Source organism: Adelges cooleyi, unplaced genomic scaffold, assembly GCF_023614345.1.
Source record: "Adelges cooleyi isolate 19-005CV unplaced genomic scaffold, UGA_ACOO_1.1 ACOO_flye_CR_arks_rails_tigmint_CR_PRNA_30, whole genome shotgun sequence".
NCBI classification, from domain to species: domain Eukaryota; kingdom Metazoa; phylum Arthropoda; class Insecta; order Hemiptera; family Adelgidae; genus Adelges; species Adelges cooleyi.
The window spans coordinates 13,610,088-13,629,014 of record NW_026095971.1 but is presented as its reverse complement, the minus strand read 5'-3'; the positions used below and the strand labels follow the sequence as shown (position 1 = coordinate 13,629,014).

General features: G+C 29.2%; 3 protein-coding genes across 7 annotated transcripts; 1 reads left to right on the top strand and 2 right to left on the bottom strand.

Annotated features, from left to right (window-relative positions):
* The first annotated feature begins 166 nt into the window (after nt 1-166).
* Nucleotides 167-3,047, top strand: LOC126839371 (ubiquitin-conjugating enzyme E2 J1-like). Of its 2 annotated transcripts, none has more exons than XM_050574662.1 (5): nt 167-640; nt 1,507-1,712; nt 1,781-1,971; nt 2,039-2,153; nt 2,235-3,047. In XM_050574662.1, the coding sequence occupies exons 1-5, from the start codon at nt 607-609 to the stop codon at nt 2,433-2,435; spliced, it is 747 nt and encodes a 248-aa protein (XP_050430619.1). In that variant the 5' UTR covers nt 167-606; the 3' UTR covers nt 2,436-3,047. The 2 variants fall into 2 exon arrangements, with proteins under 2 accessions (XP_050430619.1, XP_050430620.1); XM_050574663.1 differs by lacking the exon at nt 167-640 and adding an exon at nt 881-1,015.
* Nucleotides 2,503-6,000, bottom strand: LOC126839370 (NFU1 iron-sulfur cluster scaffold homolog, mitochondrial-like). Of its 2 annotated transcripts, none has more exons than XM_050574661.1 (6): nt 5,897-6,000; nt 3,994-4,135; nt 3,633-3,882; nt 3,111-3,214; nt 2,931-3,047; nt 2,503-2,788 (listed from the first exon to the last, which is right to left on the bottom strand). In XM_050574661.1, exons 2-6 carry the CDS (start codon nt 4,054-4,056, stop codon nt 2,675-2,677), a joined length of 648 nt encoding a protein of 215 aa, XP_050430618.1. In that variant the 5' UTR covers nt 4,057-4,135; nt 5,897-6,000; the 3' UTR covers nt 2,503-2,674. The 2 variants fall into 2 exon arrangements, with proteins under 2 accessions (XP_050430618.1, XP_050430617.1); XM_050574660.1 differs by lacking the exon at nt 5,897-6,000 and adding an exon at nt 5,202-5,538.
* A 4,689-nt stretch (nt 6,001-10,689) lies between these two features.
* On the bottom strand, nt 10,690-16,921 carry LOC126838585 (phosphatidylinositol 3,4,5-trisphosphate 3-phosphatase and dual-specificity protein phosphatase PTEN). 3 transcript variants are annotated; one of them, XM_050573116.1, is made up of 10 exons: nt 16,683-16,920; nt 16,398-16,592; nt 15,748-15,877; nt 15,502-15,676; nt 15,333-15,440; nt 13,486-13,630; nt 13,224-13,408; nt 11,809-11,975; nt 11,473-11,723; nt 10,690-11,181 (listed from the first exon to the last, which is right to left on the bottom strand). In XM_050573116.1, the coding sequence occupies exons 2-10, from the start codon at nt 16,546-16,548 to the stop codon at nt 11,177-11,179; spliced, it is 1,317 nt and encodes a 438-aa protein (XP_050429073.1). In that variant the 5' UTR covers nt 16,549-16,592; nt 16,683-16,920; the 3' UTR covers nt 10,690-11,176. The 3 variants fall into 3 exon arrangements, with proteins under 3 accessions (XP_050429073.1, XP_050429071.1, XP_050429072.1); XM_050573114.1 differs by having other exon boundaries at nt 10,691-11,142; nt 16,683-16,921; XM_050573115.1 differs by having other exon boundaries at nt 10,692-11,061; nt 16,683-16,921.
* Between the last annotated feature and the right edge of the window lie 2,006 nt (nt 16,922-18,927).

Below are 18,927 nucleotides of genomic sequence, written 5' to 3'. Positions count from 1 at the left end.
CAATAATCTCGTTATCATTTATCATTCAGCGCCCACAGCTGCAGTGGGATAGCTCACTTTTCCCAAATTGCGTGCGTTACTAAGGACCTTTTTTTTGATTGTATGCGTTTTTCCAATAACAAATTTCTTATCAGATCTTTTAAAATTTAGTTTTTTAACTTAGCTTTAAAGTTTAAACCTTTAACCTCCTCCTAGTCTGTAGCCTGAAAACCTAAGATATTTTTAGTTTAGCACCATTATTGATCTAAGCTACAGAAAAATATACGGTCCGCCCATAATCTCCCACCGCCCATCACCCTTAAAATTGTTATCAAAATTCATATGCATTCACCATAACTTTATTTTAACTGATAAAATATACAATCCTAAATATAATGAATTATATTACTATCTAGTATCTATATTTTATGACTTGTGTACATAGTACAATACTGAATACAGTGATCCCAGTATTGTCTTCAACCTGCTGACGATATTAAAAAAAATCTAAAAAAACACTTGCATGCAGAACACGTAACATATTTTTTGTGTTTATAACTTTATTCAAATTTAATTACAATTTGAAGTTCGTAGTGCATTGGAATACTTTGAAATCATCCAATTTTAATGATGGAGCCTCGGTATAATACCAAAAGTACAGGTATGAATATCAAATATCGTCTGAATAATAATATTTAGACAACATTTAAACGTTGAAGTATTAGTTTTTAGTAATTTTAAACATTTTATCATAAGAGATAATGTATACTAACGGTAATAAATTTAATATGTTTACTATATTTTATGTTAATGCTGTTCTGTTCCATGAGTTCTTATTTTTACTAGTTATTAATTCATACTTTTAGACCACTTGATAAATAGCTATAATATAGACGGCTAGATAGCCAGGATTATCTACTGATTAACCAGTATAGTAATGCATCTATATTCTTTGACTTGCTATCTTTTCTCAATAAGAGACATACATAATGAGAAACTATTTGTATTTGATGCTTTTTTTGTATAAAATTCTTAAGTAAGTATTTCTGACTGTTCGAAGTTTCTACAAACAATTAGTAAAATTCTTCTTTCTTTTTATAATGAAGACCTATGATTGGCTTTGATATATTGTATACACTACACTTCAAACTTTGTATTACAAATATTTGATATAATATGTCATAGTTGAAAAATATACAGGTTATTGCAAATTGTCTCAAATTGTGTTATCTTCAGAAATAAAATGGCTGCGTAACGGGATATCAGTTTTACTGTATACTTTACTATTACTATTTATTTTAACGTGTACTTATATACTTGATTTTGATTGGCTGCCCGTTACGCTGACATATTTGTTTTTATCATCGAATAATCTTGATGAAGAAGCAGTTAATGTGCAATAACCTTGATATTTCAATCATGATATATGTTCAACAAATTTTACTTTATCCTGAGTTTTTGCAATAATATATTATATGTTTTTTGTAAAAATAAACAAAATAAATTATTATATTATATTAAATATAGCTGTAAAACGTTTGATGAGAGAAGCTATAGAGCTCTCAGAATCTACAGAAGAATATAGTGCCCATCCATTAGAAGACAATTTGTTTGAATGGCACTTCACCATGAGAGGACCACCATCTTCAGAATTTGAAGGGGGAGTCTATCATGGCCGTATATTGTTACCATCCGAGTATCCTATGAAACCGCCTAATATTATACTACTAACTGTATGTATAACGTATTTATTTATTTAATATTTTTGGTCAATTTAAGATTGTTATATAAATCTATACAGCCTAATGGAAGATGGGAAACCAACAAAAAAATATGTTTGAGCATATCAAGTCATCATCCGGAAACTTGGCAACCATCTTGGTCAATCAGAACAGCTCTTTTAGCGTTAATTGCATTTATGACCACCAATGGACAAGGTACAATAGGATCGCTTGAATACACTTCCGAAGAACGTCAGACCTTAGCCAAAAAGTAAGTATAATTCATAGTTAGCTAAAAAAGATAATAATAATTTATATTCCATTGTGTTTTTATTAAGATCTAAAAATTGGGAATGTGAAAAATGTGGCCAAATATCTAATTTATTGGATGCAAAAAAAGCTAAACCATTAACAAAAGAAGAAAGCGAGCTCATTAATAGTATGACATTAAAGGTATGAGTTATAAAGTTTTACATTGTTGTACAGGTTTATATTGTTAATGAATTTAATGTGTTTACAACATAATTTATTTAGGGAGAAGACAATGAACAAGTATCTCAGGCGTCTAATAATGTAAATGAAGTTACAGAAACTAGTGAAGAGCCTGTTGTAACTAGTAATTTGTCGTTCAATCTTCTTAAAGATGCATTATGTTCTGATATTGGGATTTATCTTATCTATTTAATAATTGCACTCATAAGTATTTTAGTAGCTCGGCGTTTTTACAGCGCATAAATTGTTCAAACCTATAAATTTAAATACTTCCAAAAATTGTTTTATATAAAAAAAAAAACATTCAAAGTTCGAGTTCTTAATTGTAGTCTATTTACTATGTATATTGTAATGCAAAAATATTTATGTGTTAAATTTTTCATTCACTAAACTATAAACATAGATATTTATTCACTTTACATATTATAATACTTTAAGCTATATTGTAGAAATAGGGTTTGAAAATGGCATTATAAAATGTTTTATGACGAAGGTTTTTCCTTCTCATCATTTTCTTGTAACTTTTTTTCAAACTTTTCAAACTCTGCCTTAGTGCGTATTTCAATTTCGTCTTCAACTTGTTCAACTGCTATTACCTAAAACCACACATTCATAAAACCTTACTTACATGTCAAATTTTCTTTTACAATTACATTTGAATAAGAAATTCAATTTTACTTCAAAAACAGTAAATTTAATCTCCATTTAAATGTCTCTGATAAAACAATAATTACTTACCTCAGGGATATAAAACTGTAACATATTTTGAACTCCATTTTTCAAAGTAACAACTGAGCTAGGACAACTGGTACAAGAACCTTGTAATTTTAATTTTACAATTCCTGCATCATAACCCTAATTATTTATAAATTTATTAGAATATGAACTAATAATATGTAAACAAAACAAGAAAATTACTATAAAAAGAATGTCTCCACCATCTTCTTGTACAGTTGGTCTAATTCGGCTGTCCAGAAGTTCTTTTATCATCATAACAGTTTCGCTATCATCTTCGTGTATTTCTTTAACAAATATAATCATTTTGATAAAAATATTTTTCTCCTTTCATTTTAAAATGCAACACACTATTTTTTCTTCCTCAAAAATGTATTCACTTAGTGTTACTAAACCATATTGCTTCTACAAAATTCAAAACTTTCTTTGCTCCATTTCTGTACCTCAATCCATAATTTAAATCTATATGTACTGCCCTCCTAAGCAAAAATGCCGTAGTTAAAAAAAAAAATTTTTGTAAAAAACTATTAAACAAAGCAATTTTTTTTTTTTTAAGTTACGGCATTTTTGCTTATGACGGCAGTATATTCTTATACTTTTTTCTCCAATCGTCCAATTAAAAGCCTCCTCCAATAACAATTCTTTCTTTATTAAGTACTGGATGGGATAAAAAAATAATGTGGTTATTTTATTTTATAATCTTACGAGTATCGCTTGTTGGTTTGGCATCGGTTAATATTGGTAATCCACTAGAAAAAAAGTCCATTATAGTTGCATATACTTCAGGTTTTAGAACCATCCACTCAATATCATCATCGACTTTTGTTACTGTTATATACTCTGACCCAAAAAATATACTTTTTACGCCCTCAATTCGAAAAAGCAATTTTGCTAAAGGACTACATTGCGCTGATGTAATATTAGGGAAATCCATGGTATGACCTTTGTCCAATACCTATAACAACAACATTATTAATTTGTTGATTAAATAACTAGAATTTTGGTTTGATAATAAATTAGTAATTAATTAAAAGTGTATATTTTATTACATAACAAACATACTGGCCTCAACACCCGGTAAAAATTTTACACTGTTTGGATTTGGAGTGTCTTGTGTTTGGATAAACATGGATCGTGCTGGTATAGAAAATATTGGTAGCTTTGTCCACCTCAATGGTTTTCTATATGTTGTAAATTGTTTACGAGTTCTATAAATTATTAAATACATTTATAATTCTCTTTAAGGTTATTATAAAAATATATATTTTTTTTGCACTAGTACTAGAAGTGTAAGTAATAGATAATAGGAATTTGTAAAACATAATATTTATTTATTCTGTATATTTCTTCTGAAATGGAACTGACTGTTTTGAGTTTAAAAAAAATGTTTCTAGAATTTAAAACTTGTTCTGGAATAAATTAAGATAATTCTTAGTAGAAACTTGCTTTATAATGATTTAAAACCTAAAAGTTCCATTGACAAATAAAAATTGCTTTCTTCCAAATCCGATTAAAAATATTTATGTAAAATTGATTACACAACTAAATCTATTAAAATGCAAATTAATGAATGTATAAATATCATTTTTTGTTTAAAAAATAGTTAACAATAAATAACTGTTGGACAATATCATAAAATAAGACTTAAACAACGATTTATGAATATATACGTATTATTAATGCTGGTCTTAACCAATATACAACAACAATTAAATTTTCTTCAAATCCTATATTAGTAAAATTAAATCATTACAATTATTGTTAACACACTCGCTGCGCCTATTTGCTATAGCTGATATCAAGGTCTATTAAAATACGCTTTAAAATATTGGTGCACTGTGGGAAGTTTTATTATTACAAACGCACTTCCAAATTGTTGAAACGTCAAACATGATACACCAATTTTTAGACATGGTGAATGTGGTAATGAATATTTATATGTTGTTATAATAGTTCATAGTATAATACTTTTTTTACATATTACAAAACAGGAGAAAGTTATTAATATAAGAAAGTATTACTCTAAATTTACAGACAATTGATGGTAAAATTAAAGTTAAGTAGTCACGTGTAGAAAAATATTTCATATTATTAAAATCTATCCACATTAAAAATTCACTTTTACACAAATATGCATACTTCTGAAACTATGTTGCTCTCCTCAGCGCTACAGCAGACTGCTGTAAAAGTGAATTTGTATAGTGTATACGATTTTTAATAATATTGATCATTTATATAATTATAAACATTTTATTATAATACGGTTGTTTTTACCTGAGCAATATTGGAACTAGGTTTATAATATTCCTAAATCTACTCATGTTATTAAAATATAAAACAACTTTATATTGTAAAATAATAACTAATTAAATAATTAGTTACAGGTTAGCGGTTACTTAAATATAATTTATTATTTTCGATTAGAAAAAAAGACGCTGCCGGCTGATGTTATTTTTTATATATTAGAACACCGATTAAAGGACGAAAAGACACTGATGTGTAATGACTGATGAGTTACGACTTATGAGTGACCACTGTAAACTCTGATTAGTAAAATGTGAAAACTGATTACAATTTCTTTTTTTTATAGTGATCATTCAACACCATACAGTAATATAGAGGAGCTGTTCCCTATATCGCCTGTATTAAAAATTGGTTCGAACAAGGTAGCAATTTTCAGTTTGACCAGCTATGAAAAAAAAATGTACGTTTAAAAATTATGTTATGAAAACCTGCTCGCATATTTTTGTGAATTGTGACATTGTGAATAAACTAGATTATCGCTAACTAGCGATAAGAATTAGAGCCGACGGTCCGCCATTCTGGTGGGATTTAAGTGTGTTATTAATGCACATTATATTATAATATATCTGTATATATTTTTATATCAATATTATATATATTTGTGATTGTTATAAACCATAGACCTATAAAGATAGGTCTATGTTATAAACATATATTATTCTCACGTGATAAGGTTCTAATTCCCACCAAGATGGCGGAAAGTGGCTGCTTCATTAAGCTGGTCACACACAGAGCGGTTTAGCCGCGCGCGGTCGCGGATAAAAACCGCGGCGGTTTGCCGCCGTTAGTTGAACCGTCGTATTTCAATGGGTTTATTCACGATTAAAATATACCAGGTTATTGCATATCCCCACTCTTTGTGATTATTTTTTCACAAAATGGCAGCGTAACGGGCGGCATTCTCATTGGCCGATATTTACCCGCGCAAATTTGAAAACAAAAATTGTATTTTTACAAATTTAACAATTAAAAAATACTTATTCCAATACAAGTTACTAATACCACCTATGAGAGCCCCTAGAAAAGAAAAAAATGAAACTTAGTTGTGATGAAAAACAAAATAAAATTTTAAACACACAAAAACTGAAAAAAGAAATAGAAAAAAAAAAGAATAAATTAATCGAACAAGCCGGAAAATTATAATTACAATTAATAAACAACTAATAATAATTAAACTAAACACTCTTATTTATTTGTTCATTCTTCTTATTTGGATGCATTTTTTATTTCGTTATAAATATATAGACAACTATAAAATCTGTATCGAATAAAAAATCCAAATTGAAAACTAGAATTTCTTATATTTTGTTCATGTGTAAGGCTTATAACACTGTAAGCTGATAAAAGAAAAATAGCTTATCAGTCAATAAATTTAAACCAATAAGAACGCCGCCCGTTATGGTGCCATTTTTTATTTTGCGTCTGAAAGTGTTAGGAAGAGGGGGTAGATATGCAATAACCTAGTATATTTAAATCATGGGTTTATTCACACAGTAAAACCCGCACCGCTGATATCAGCGGTCAACCGCTAAAATTGTCCCTTGCGCGATTTTCGGCTCGACGACCGCGTCCGCCCATCATAATTAAACTGCATATTTTCAATAGACGTATTCATACATAGCGGTTTGACCGCAGCGATTTGTGAGCGGATCCTAGATTATCATATTATTATTGATATTATATTTATTATTTATACGCCAGTGCCTCAAAAACCGCAGGGGCAGTAGTTGCAATTCCCCGGTATAGAGGCCTCTTGGAGTTGGGCTAGGGGCCCCCCCTTCATCTGAGTTATTGCATTATATTCTCACATTTAAATCAAATAAATATTGTATTAAAATTATTGATTACATTTATTTAGTGTCAGATATTGACTTAATGAAAACATTTTAATTTCTAATAATTTCTATGTAATTAAATTTTAATATAATATTAATTATATACTTTAATTAATTATGTCTTTCGACACTGAAAAATTTTATAATACTAAAATATTTTATAAATTATAAAAACCGCATTAATAAACCGCGTTTGATCCGCTCCGTGTGTAAGTACATAGCGGTTGCGGTCGCGGATAAAAACCGCGACCGCTTCGTGTGTGACCAGCTTTAGTGGCATGTACAGATAGCAATCTAGTTTATTATATATATCTGTGAGTCTATTAGACACATAAATAAGTGTTTATGGAATAATCTAATGAAAAAATAGAATCGTTCCATTATTTCAATTATGAGTGATTTTTTTTGTCTATTTCGCATTTATTACTTAATGCTATAAGCATTATAATTAATTTAATAGTAATAATTAATAAATAATGCATCCAGCTTACTACGGTCTTAGGAGATAAGTTAGATTGGTTAACTCTCTTCCATGAACATACCAGCGTTGTTCGTCTTGAAGAAAGTGTACACTAATTAGTGTAGTGTCTGGGTCAAGTGTAAGGGGTGTGATCAGGTGTGGTGTTTCAAAACAAACGTTTTTGTTGTAGAATTAATCAACCGATAATTTATGTATTTTGATAGTAGAATTTATTATAATAATTAGTTGATTTTAGTTGATAAGAAATATGAACGACCAACTCCGAAAATAAAAAATTAGGTATCAACTATCACATCTACTCTATGGTCAGTGTGAAAAAAGTGTACACTGATACAATACTTTTTTAAAACAAACAGCGTGTACGACTACACTATTTCAAAATGAACGTTTTGGTGTACACTTGTGAAAAAGTACACTTTTTGTCAAAACGAACAAACTTAATATATACTGCTCTACTCCCCCTCACAATCTCGACATACCCGCTTAACATGATGTACAACGTGCCATAATAAGACAAAAACCAAGGTGGATTCCTAAATCCACCTTGACAAAAAGTTTACAACATTACCATTCTATCTATCCTGTGACGTTACCACTAAAAGATTTTATAGGTTAAGAATTTAAAAATTTATACAATAAATACCCCAAATACTATTCAAAATCAAGGAAATTAAGAAAATGTATTGGTTTTGAACAAATTAATAACCATGCTATATTGAAGTTATACTAATTCTCGCCTCTCGATGTTATTATTTATTATGCACATGCGCTCTGATATTTGTACAAAACAGTATATAAAATTCCTAACAAAATGGGTTCTTTTGTTTGTAATAAACACAAACAATTATAAGGATTTTCTATTCCTAAGGACTGAAGCTTAAAAGAGGTGTGATCGTTCTATAAGAAGAAAATACTAATTACAATGATGCGATTTGTGAAAAAACTAGCTCACGGCCTTAGTATATAATGTCAGTTATCTCCATCGCATCGTTATCAGTAATTACCGGTTAAATAGGCTAAACGCTTACGGAATTCTCAATTCACTTTAGCGTTGACACTGTAGTTTGTATGTATTATATACGATAATTGTGAGATATAACTCAAGGGAAGTCTTCATACATTTTAAATCAAAACGCAAAGTCCGAATAATATTTAGTATGCTATATATCATTATTTAAAATTTTTAATTAACATTAGAAATATTTATCATGTAATTTAATGCCCAACGCTACCATCATAAGTTGGTTTTTAGACGAATTCGTTGTCCGGGACGGCTTGTTAGACGTTAGTCCGTCGCTGTAGGGGGGATGGCGATTCCTATTTAGTATTTACTATAAATTATTGACTCTATAGACGATTTCTTGCCAGGCATTTGGCAAAGTGAGCAAACGAACCGCTCGTATGTCGATCCGGCGACTGTGAGCCGTCAGCGCCCAACATACTGACTCCTTATCTTACTCGATCACTCCTCCACAAATATATGTACATAAATAATTAAAGTTAAAGTTACTTCATTCGTAAAAAAAAAAACCATTATTATTTTTCAGAATTAATCATACATAATATTTGTGGTAATATATAAAAAATAACTTACACAATATAAAATGTTATAATTTATTTTTATATACGATAATTCAGTTATTCATTGTTGTCTCCTAGTCTGGACTCTGGAAGATAGTCCTGCAATATTTTGAGGTAGTGCTGTTTCTCAGGGCATCCTAACCACTCTAAGATCATAGAATAATAACTATCAAGAATAAAATATTGAATATAATGAAAATACACATCACTTCAAACGCTACACCTTTTTACCCTATTTAACAATTTAAAAGTATAATACAATATTTTTTTTTTAACAATGTCATTAAATATTAACTCGATATCAACTCAGTAAAACTCTACACATTAAGCGTAGATCCTGTAAATTCTTCTCTATTTAGTCAAAAACATCAACTTATCAGAAAGAATACATTCTATTTACTCTATTTTTTTTTCCGGATAAAATTTTATTTTAACTACGAGGGGAATAAAAATAAATTGTTAAAAATCTAATAATTTAGTACCCTTATGTGAATTTTGTACAACTCTTTTGTTTTAGACTTAAGGTACAGTAATAAGAACTTTTATATTTTAATAATCATTGTAATACAAGTTAATTTTTAAAATTTTATATTATGAACCCCTACCTAAAAATCCAATTTTAAGTTTAACAAGTAACTAATGTGCCTACTTATTTGATACAATAAAAAGTTTGTATTCATTTTTCATTATTTTGTTACTGTTATTAGATGGACTGTAATATTTTATTACATATTATTGTTTTCAGATAGTCATACAAATTCCAGTAAACAAATTGCTCCTCTTAAAAAATATGAAAATATATCTGTAATTAAACACGACTTAAAAAAAAAAACATTTGTTGTATAATTCAAAATATTTTAACAAAAAGTTTTAAAATTATATAGTAACCTAACAATTTAACAAGTAAACATTTTGAATTTTAAAATGTAGAACTTGTATTTTATTTTTTAAACATTAAAAAAACTAAAAAGATATTGAGGTAACTCAATAAATAAAAAAAGTTCTATTATATATATGATAGACTGCATAGATAACAATCTTCCCATAAAAATATACTAACATTTCACACCATTTTTTAGAATATGATTAAATAAATGGTGAAATTGTATTGGTTTTATGATTTATGTATCATTAATAATAATTGACAACAATTTTAGTAAATGAAAAAAATAAGCAGTTCTTCAAGGTTACAATACGTACATTTTATGACGACTTTATAGAATAATTAAGTAGGTGAATATTTTTTGTACGGCAATTATAATACTAATATAATTATATTATAATTTTACCATTTTTTTTTTAAATTACAAATAAAATAAACAACAGTAATACATTGTTCTTTTGTTATCGTATTTATCAAAGTATAGTTTGAAAAAATAATACTGGTAATGTAAAAAAACTATGGCAACAGTCCTATTAAACAAGATATACTGGGCTATTATAATGAATAGCTTATATTCTAATCATATATATATATATTGATATATATACATATATCATAATAACATAAAAAAATTAAAATAGAAATAAACATTGTTCCTAAGTCCATTTTCATTTTATTCAATGGCAACATGGAAGACTTAAAAATTAACAGATGAACACGAAAATATTAATAATAAAACATTTTGTAATAAAGTTATCAGAGTCAAAACTTTATTTTCTTTGTACTATAAAAATAATAAATAGGCGAGGGTATGCCAGAAGTAATGTGGATGAGCTTTTTTAATCCTGTCTATAATAATTGTAAAATTCTCTCTCTCTCCCTCTATATATATATATATAGACATACATATTACATCATACACACATATATATTAAAAAAAAAAAAAAAAAACATTTACTTGCAATTACATTTATTTTATGTACAATAACACTTTCGTTGTTTGTCCTCTGTTTGCAGCATTTCCATTATCTTATAGATACGTCGATTCGCCTAGAACCACCGGAAACACAATCACATTTGCATCAATGCTGTCGGTTGTATTGTGCACTCAAGCGACAGGGTTAAGAAAGCCTAAAGGAGAGAATAAAGCGGCCTTCACCAATCATTATTCTAAAAAAAAAAAAATACTACACAACAACAATTAGGGATGACAGCGTTTTACTTATAAAGAACATGTTCATTTTAAAAATTAGAGTATGTACAAGAGAATAGGGTTACTTTTACAAAAGTGATACACAAGCGACAATTTGTTCATGTGTATGTACTATTTTAATCCACAAGCCTAATGAGACGGGAGTTAAGCGACAGCCTAGATGAGAAATATTCCAAAGAACAAACATTTTTCTTTCACTAATTCTGTTTTTGAATGCGCTAATAATGTTTTGTGTGTAAATCACTGACCAGATTCCCATCCATCTTCTTCACATCCAGTATCGTCTTCTTCAGCTGTGGTGCAACTGCTTGATTCGCTTTCTGATAACTCCCCAACTACAGGTTCAGTTACATCAGCACGTTCAAACAACAGGCTGACGTGAAAGTCTGGACTGAACAGTTTATTCTGCTTATCCTTATGTCCATCTAGTTCCCATTTGTTCATGTATAGTGTTAACAGGCGATTATCAACTACGTCTACATTGCCAATTGAATTCGTTCTGTTTTAACACATCAAAATAATATTACCAATTTACAGTATTTGATTAAATTGTTGTATTTTAATCAAAATTATACAAAACTCACCGCATTTTAAAGTTTGGCAAACGGAGATTAGATGAATCATCCATACTGTTTGTACGAGTTGTCTTTTCATGCTGGTTACAATTATTCTTATGTTCCCTATTTCCATTTTCGGTAACAACAGGCTCTCGAACAAAAAATGTATTAAACCAAAAATGAAAAAGTTTTTCCTGAAAATTAACAACAGTTTCTATTAGGGATTACAGTATTTAAAGAGTTATAAAAATTAAAAGGTACCCATGTTTATATCCAAGAATTTTAAATTACATAGGTTTTAACCAAAGTTTCTGATTTACACAAGTAGCCAGGTAATCATAGCCTTTAGTTACTATAGGTAAAAATTAACTTTTTAATTTATAGTTAATAGCTTACAAAAAAATAAGTTTTAGCTTGATGCTTCCATTGCAATTTATAATCAATATTTTTGTCACAACTTTAATCTCGTTTTTTTAAACTCATCTCATAACACAGCAAAAAAATAATATTTTACATATGACAGTAGAATTGTCATACTCATTAGCCTCGTTTACACCGTTCTAACTATATTAGGTATACACCTTATAATAGGTGCCTTACCTATAAGCATTTTATGTTTACACAATGTGTCCTAAAATTTGTCTCAAGCCCTAAAATAACTGTTATAACTTGATATAATATTAACAATACTATAATACTATAAACATAAATGTGAATGTAAACACACAATTTATCACTTCAAAGTTTTAAATCTTATCATAAAATTAAATTTGTGATAACAGCCTATTATATTTCTTTAAGTTTAATTAATAAAAAAAAAGTGCACTAACTAAATTAGTATATAAATAGTATTAAATTATATATTATTTATACTTATATTAGTACTAAATTAATACATACAATTATAAATCTAAGTACAAACAATTTTATCATATTGCCCCTAACCAAAAGTCCAAGCTACACCATTTTATTTAGGGATGACAAATTTTTAAGTTAATAAGGTGTTTTTCTTAATTTTAATACAGTACCTTACAGGTATGATTTTTGAACTATAGACTTTTTACATGTAGAAATAGGATCAGTGACTTAGAAGATATCATGGGCCAAGACACAAAAATAGAAAAGAAAACATAGTAAAAATACCATGTAGACATAGTATGTACTCAGCTCCCCATCAAAGCTAAAAGGGATACATTAAAATACAAATATTACAAAACAAATTAGTTAATTTTGGACTGCTAAAGAAAGATGATAAAATGGGTTAGGCATAATGCTTGTAGACTTGTTTGTTTTTTATTTAGTAAAAAAAAACAATCAATTGTTTAGTAATTATAATCAAAATAGTACTAAGAAGAAGTGGAGTACAATGATCGTGTTTCAATAAGAGATTTATTAGACCAAATTCAATATCTTCAGTTAAATAAGAAATATTAGTTTCAAACCTTTTTCTTCATTTTATGTTTATTGTAGCATTCAACTTTTACATCACCGCGAACTTGAGTTGTTTGTGCCAATCGGATTGTAACATCTGAATCACTGCGTCGAATATCCTGCATGTCTGATGAATAAACTTTTCTTATTTTAGAACTATCTGCACTTGTCCATTCTGATATAACTAAACGAATGCCTTTAATAAAAATAAAAATAAATACTTAGTATATATTTACAAATATTTGTTCATTCAATATTCTTATAAAAACATACAAGTTTGACCAGAATTAAAAATGGTGGGCACTGGATCAAGTTTTATTTCTTTTACAGTTAATACAACAGGCTTATAAATCAAGTTTTCTTGAACCAACATCGAGTAATAATTTACGTATCTTCTCTGGCTGGGAATGGTTACACCCTAAAAAATAATTAAAATATAAATATAAATATAATATTGTATCATTAGAATAACACTAGTCAGTAAAGTAGGGTCAGGGCATATTTAAGTGGATGAGGTCACAGCAATGTGTAGACAGTAGAAATACTGATAAAAGCATTGTAAAGACAGTAATGTATTTAAAATTAAACTAATAATATTAAGGTGGATAGGATTAGGGTTGATTGTCTGTAAGTAGTAAGTTATTGCCATTGTTACCCATATATTGTAATCAACAATAAAATGAAAATATTTTCAAACGCCAAACCAAGAGACAGTCCGAACAGTGGCGTTACACCACTTCACCCTCAGCCAAAAAGTTCAAAACCACCTTTTCTGCCAAACAAATCATGGCATCAGTGTTTTGGAATCATATTGATTGAATATTTGTATAAGGGGGTGACCATCAACGCAGCAAGGTATTAAGAGACCCTAAAAAAATGTAGAAGAGCTATTCAGAATAAAAGGGGAGTCTGCCTGCTGCAAGACAACGCCTGACCCCACACAGTCAACGTCACGAAGCAATTGTTGGACTCCTTTGGATGGTATGTTTTAAACCAACCACCGCTTTCCCCTGACCTGGCGCCTTCAGATTACATGTTCACTTCCCTGAAGATGCACATGGGTGGAAAAAAAATTTGCAACAGACGTGGAGGTGAGGGGGGTGGTCGAAAAGTAGACGAAGGAGGTGGCGGCAGACTCGATCGACATGTTTCACGAGAAAAATTCCTGTGACCACAGTTTTTAATGTACTAAACTCAATTTGGTGATGTTTTGAAGGAGAGAAGTTAAGCTACACGGCAATGTGGCCACCATAGCAAAAAAATATTCCCTATGGCCGTGGGGGGCTTGTATCTTTACTTTCAGGACATCCCTCAAGGTAGATACCTTCAGTCTAATTTTCACAACTTTAGCCTTAAAATTACACCTAAAAAGCAAAATAAAGAAAAAGTTTGCACCCGTTCTAAGGGAAAAGATTTATGATATTTTTGGTTTGTCCACGATTATTGGTAATATCAAACTAATAAACATGGTTCTATATAAATCTGACACTAATTGGTTATTTTGAAAAATAGTTATAGAGCAAAGTAATTTTAAGTAGAATGATATTTTAATCTTTTAGGGTTTTATTTGTTTTTGAGAGCAAAAGGGTAAATTTTATAAATGTTTTGGATGATCAAGTACCTTTTAGGGAACGATTTCTAATTTAAAGACTTGCTAGATAATAAAATGGTTCAGCGGTTTAAAAAATGTCCAACCAGTCCCAAGTTCTAACTAGTGCCTGTGATTTTAAACGTGTAATTTAAATACACGTGTACACGAACCCCGTGTAATTAAGATACACGTGTAATTATAAATACACGTGTATTTAAAAAAATGTATTTTGTTAAAAATTTTAGTTTGAGTTAACGTATTTACACAATTATGCTTGTGTTTGAGTTTGTATAATTAAATAGACGTGATATTAAACGTCAAACTAAAATTAATAACAAAAATAATTTTTTTTGAATTTTTGTGTATTTATAATTACACGTGTAATCGAATACACGTGTAATAAGGACCTCTAGTTCTAACACAAAAATATAAAAAATAAAAGCTAAAATAATTTAATAAGAGATCCGAAGGTAAACTATAAAATATAAATCTATAAAAAATAAGATACTTAAAAAAAATATTGTGCTACCTTTTCATCAAATGTCCTTTTTTGTCCATAATAATTTAGCGCTTCTTTAGCCGTTTTAAACTTTCTGCTATGTATCAGGTAACAACATATCATAACTCCTGTTCGACCCTAATAAATTAACAAAGTAAGTACAGTTTGTTTAGGCATATAATATAACATTCAAATTTACTTTTCCAGCTTTACAATGAACAACAGCAACATTCCTCTCATCATTGCCGAGCCATTCATGCACATCAAGACAAAAAGGTCGAATAACCTCAATGCTGGGGGGATTATGATCTTGAAACGGATAAGTGACTACACGATGATGAAATTTCTTTGGATCATACGATCGTTCAGAACAACTTTAAAAATTTGATTCGAGACAAAATAATGAATACAAATTTTTAATCACATTTGAAGATAAAATACTTACAGATTGTATATTTTGTAATGATCAGGATGTTTTTGATCAAGAAGTTTGCTTACATCATCTATATGATTTCGATATACACTTTCTAAATTTTCTGCTGGAAACCCCATAGCTATCACATTTTCTAGAATGTCTAATATTTAAATTAAGAAAAAAATATATTTATACGAGACGAAAACTTTAAAAACTATCACTGATGCAGTTATAAATGGGTTATATGTTAGGTAAGTTTTCAAATGGAATCATTCATTTAAAATTATCTAGCAAGATAGCTTTTCTTTTATTTTAAAATATAAGTTAAATAAGCATTAATACTATATAAAAAATTATTTTAATGAAAGTTCTTACAATCAAATAATTTAACTTTTCCCATTTATTTATGAACTTGTAGTTAAGCATAAATTACATTTAAAGATAATCACAATGGTTTTTAATTTAAAGAGTAAAATCAAAACCAAAACTTAAAGAAGTAAATTTGAAGTTTATTTGACGGATTGAAAAGTAGCCTATAATAATAAATGTGCAATTAGTTAGTAATAATCTGTAAGTTAGGTATGTTAAAATGTATTTAATTGAAGTAAAGCAGTAAATTAAAATCGAACAAATGTACATTTATTATAATTTATTAAATAAATGTTATAAAAAAAGGATACAAGTCAAATCTAAGTTGAACCCATCTTCAGTGTACCTCTTTCTTTGTTTACTGACCAGTTTCTTAATTGGATTAGTCATTTTGATGTTAGGGATGGCCATTCTATTGCGGATCACCGAGCTATGCACCAGATCCGTCGATTGTTCGTCCATGGCCCTGCTTCTCAGTAATAGTTATGTGCATCGTACAGACTAGACTACAACACAATATCGAGGAATTGAGAATCTACTTTTTTAATATGAAGGTTTTATAATGTACTACTGTTTTGTGTAAAAAATAGCCTTACCTTACAGTCAAGTCCAGAGTAAGAATATAGCCTGTATCAATAATACATTTTGCGTGTAATCGATAAGATGATCATAATGTGTATATGATGTGAATGATTAAGGGTGATAATTTATGGCTGGACGCTCCAGAGATGAAAAGGGGCAATGCGTCAGAAGAGGGGAAAAGAAAATGAAATGAAAAACAAAAACTTATAACATTTTTTTTTGCATTGAAAAAAGAAACAAAGAGCTGGAAAGCTTACACCGTAACAGTCTGGTAAATTATAAAACATAATATTTACCGTACAATGTGACCAACTGTTATCATGGAAACAACTAATATTACAAAACTTCCAAACACGAACATAGATACTATTCCAAGTATACGGTTTATTAATCTATAATGTATAGGTTTAGGATACAAATGTATCTACACTGTGTAGCGATATAATAACATTTGATTTTGTGTATATCGCCCATTTTAAGGTCTATGATAGACCTAAATATATACTAATAGACGGATATTGATAATAAGTACAAAATGTATATTATATGTAGATGGAGCAAGGGTGTAGTTCCAGCGTGCCCACGTGAGAGCGCTGTTCGTTTTGACTTGGTGATATTAGCTTATGCGTGATCGAACCACGGGATACGGCTGTAATCTAACTGGTCGCAGTGTCGCACGTCGGCCCTCACAATGTTCGATCGGCGGCTACAAGAGTTCTTATCTAAAACTATGAAAAGGTGAAATACTGTTAGCGCTCCATGTGGATTTATTGTGGAACTTATTATCTTTCACTGATTTTTCTTATTATTTTCACCCGGCCGTTATCATAAACGCCACTTATTAAAATATGGATCCTCAGTGAAAAATAATAAGTTCCACGATTTTCCCACGAGGAGCGCTAGCAGTATCTCACTTTTTCATATTTTTAGATAAGAACTCTTGTAGCCGCTTATTACAGCTCGATATTTAACCAGTTAATATCGTAATAATATCATAATAAATTCTATTATGTTCACAGATATATATAATAAACTAGATTGCTAAATGTACATGCCACTAATAGAGATGATGAAGCAGCTGCTTTCCGCCATCTTGGTGGGAATTAGAACCTTATCACGTGAGAATAATACATGTTTATACCGATCACAGATAAATATAATAATATATACAGATATATTAATGTGCATTGATAACACACATAAATCCCACCAGAATGGCGGACCGTCGGCATCAATTCTTATCGCTAGTTAGCAATCTAGTTTATTATATATATCTGTTATTATGTTTATGATCTACACTCTACAGCCGTGGTCCCCAGTCACCCAAACACTATTATTTTTCAAATGGTATACAACCATACAACAAAAGATAGCAAAGAAAAAAGGCTAAGATGGGCGAGGTAATGCGGGGCGTCGGCATTAACCGTCATAACTAAAGTGGTAACTTCAAACGAATTTAAGATTTTCAGTATCTTAGTTCGTGCTTGAAGATATGTCTTTTACGTATTGATATAATGGACCCTTTCTGACTGTATTCCGCATTTACCCGACAAGTGACTACTTTTTGCAGTATGACTATGTCCTATGATATAAAACTAAAATGAAACGTATACAATTATTTTTGTTTTGACAAACTGCAGCAACCATAATTTATATGTGAATTGTGATAAATAACATTAATTGATAACACAACTAGTGCCACCATCACCACGGCCTAATAACTTGGAAAATAACTTCTATAAAATAATTTTTAAGGCCGTGGTCACCACACCATAACATATTATTCTTCTCTACATCGTGTGTAGCACAGACTAGATTAAATCAGAAGGGGTAGTTCCCAATCATAGAGCAATTATTATAAACATAATATAAATTTTTAAATAAAACCATTGATTTCATACAAACAGTTTTTTGTATAAAATATATTATCCTGGCACTAAAACTTTAAATCGAAACCAAAATTGTTGTCGGCAGCAGACAAAATGTATGAGCGTAATCCATAACTGATTATTCATTACAATCGATATAATAAATATTATGGTAGCATAATATATTATCTTAGTTATTTTTTAATTAATAATTACTATAAGGTAAAGGCTTATTGCTTACTAAATAATATATATTTTCAATTAATATACATATAGTTCAAAGTATGATTTTCTATTGTCTATTTAGAATAATCCAACAACTAATAATGAAAAAACTATTAGTTAAAAAATTAAATTAAATAGTTACAGGTATAACTGATGTTTTTTGAAA

Bases quoted from the DNA above. Each gene is read 5' to 3' on its own strand.
- LOC126839371 (XM_050574662.1), top strand. From the start codon at position 607: ATGATGGAGCCTCGGTATAATACCAAAAGTACAG. The intron at 641-1,506 runs GTATGAATATCA...TATTAAATATAG, and splicing joins GTATAATACCAAAAGTACAG to CTGTAAAACGTTTGATGAGA. The intron at 1,713-1,780 runs GTATGTATAACG...AAATCTATACAG, and splicing joins CTAATATTATACTACTAACT to CCTAATGGAAGATGGGAAAC.
- LOC126839370 (XM_050574660.1), bottom strand. From the start codon at position 5,248: ATGAGTAGATTTAGGAATATTATAAACCTAGTTCCAATATTGCTCAG. The intron at 3,883-3,993 runs GCCAGTATGTTT...TTGTTGTTATAG, and splicing joins AATTTTTACCGGGTGTTGAG to GTATTGGACAAAGGTCATAC. The intron at 3,215-3,632 runs GTAAGATTATAA...TATTTGTTAAAG, and splicing joins CAAACCAACAAGCGATACTC to AAATACACGAAGATGATAGC.
- LOC126838585 (XM_050573114.1), bottom strand. From the start codon at position 16,548: ATGGACGAACAATCGACGGATCTGGTGCATAGCTCGGTGATCCGCAAT. The intron at 15,878-16,397 runs GTATCCTTTTTT...TTTAAATATTAG, and splicing joins GTTCAACTTAGATTTGACTT to ACATTCTAGAAAATGTGATA. The intron at 11,724-11,808 runs GTGAGTTTTGTA...GTGTTAAAACAG, and splicing joins TTGCCAAACTTTAAAATGCG to AACGAATTCAATTGGCAATG.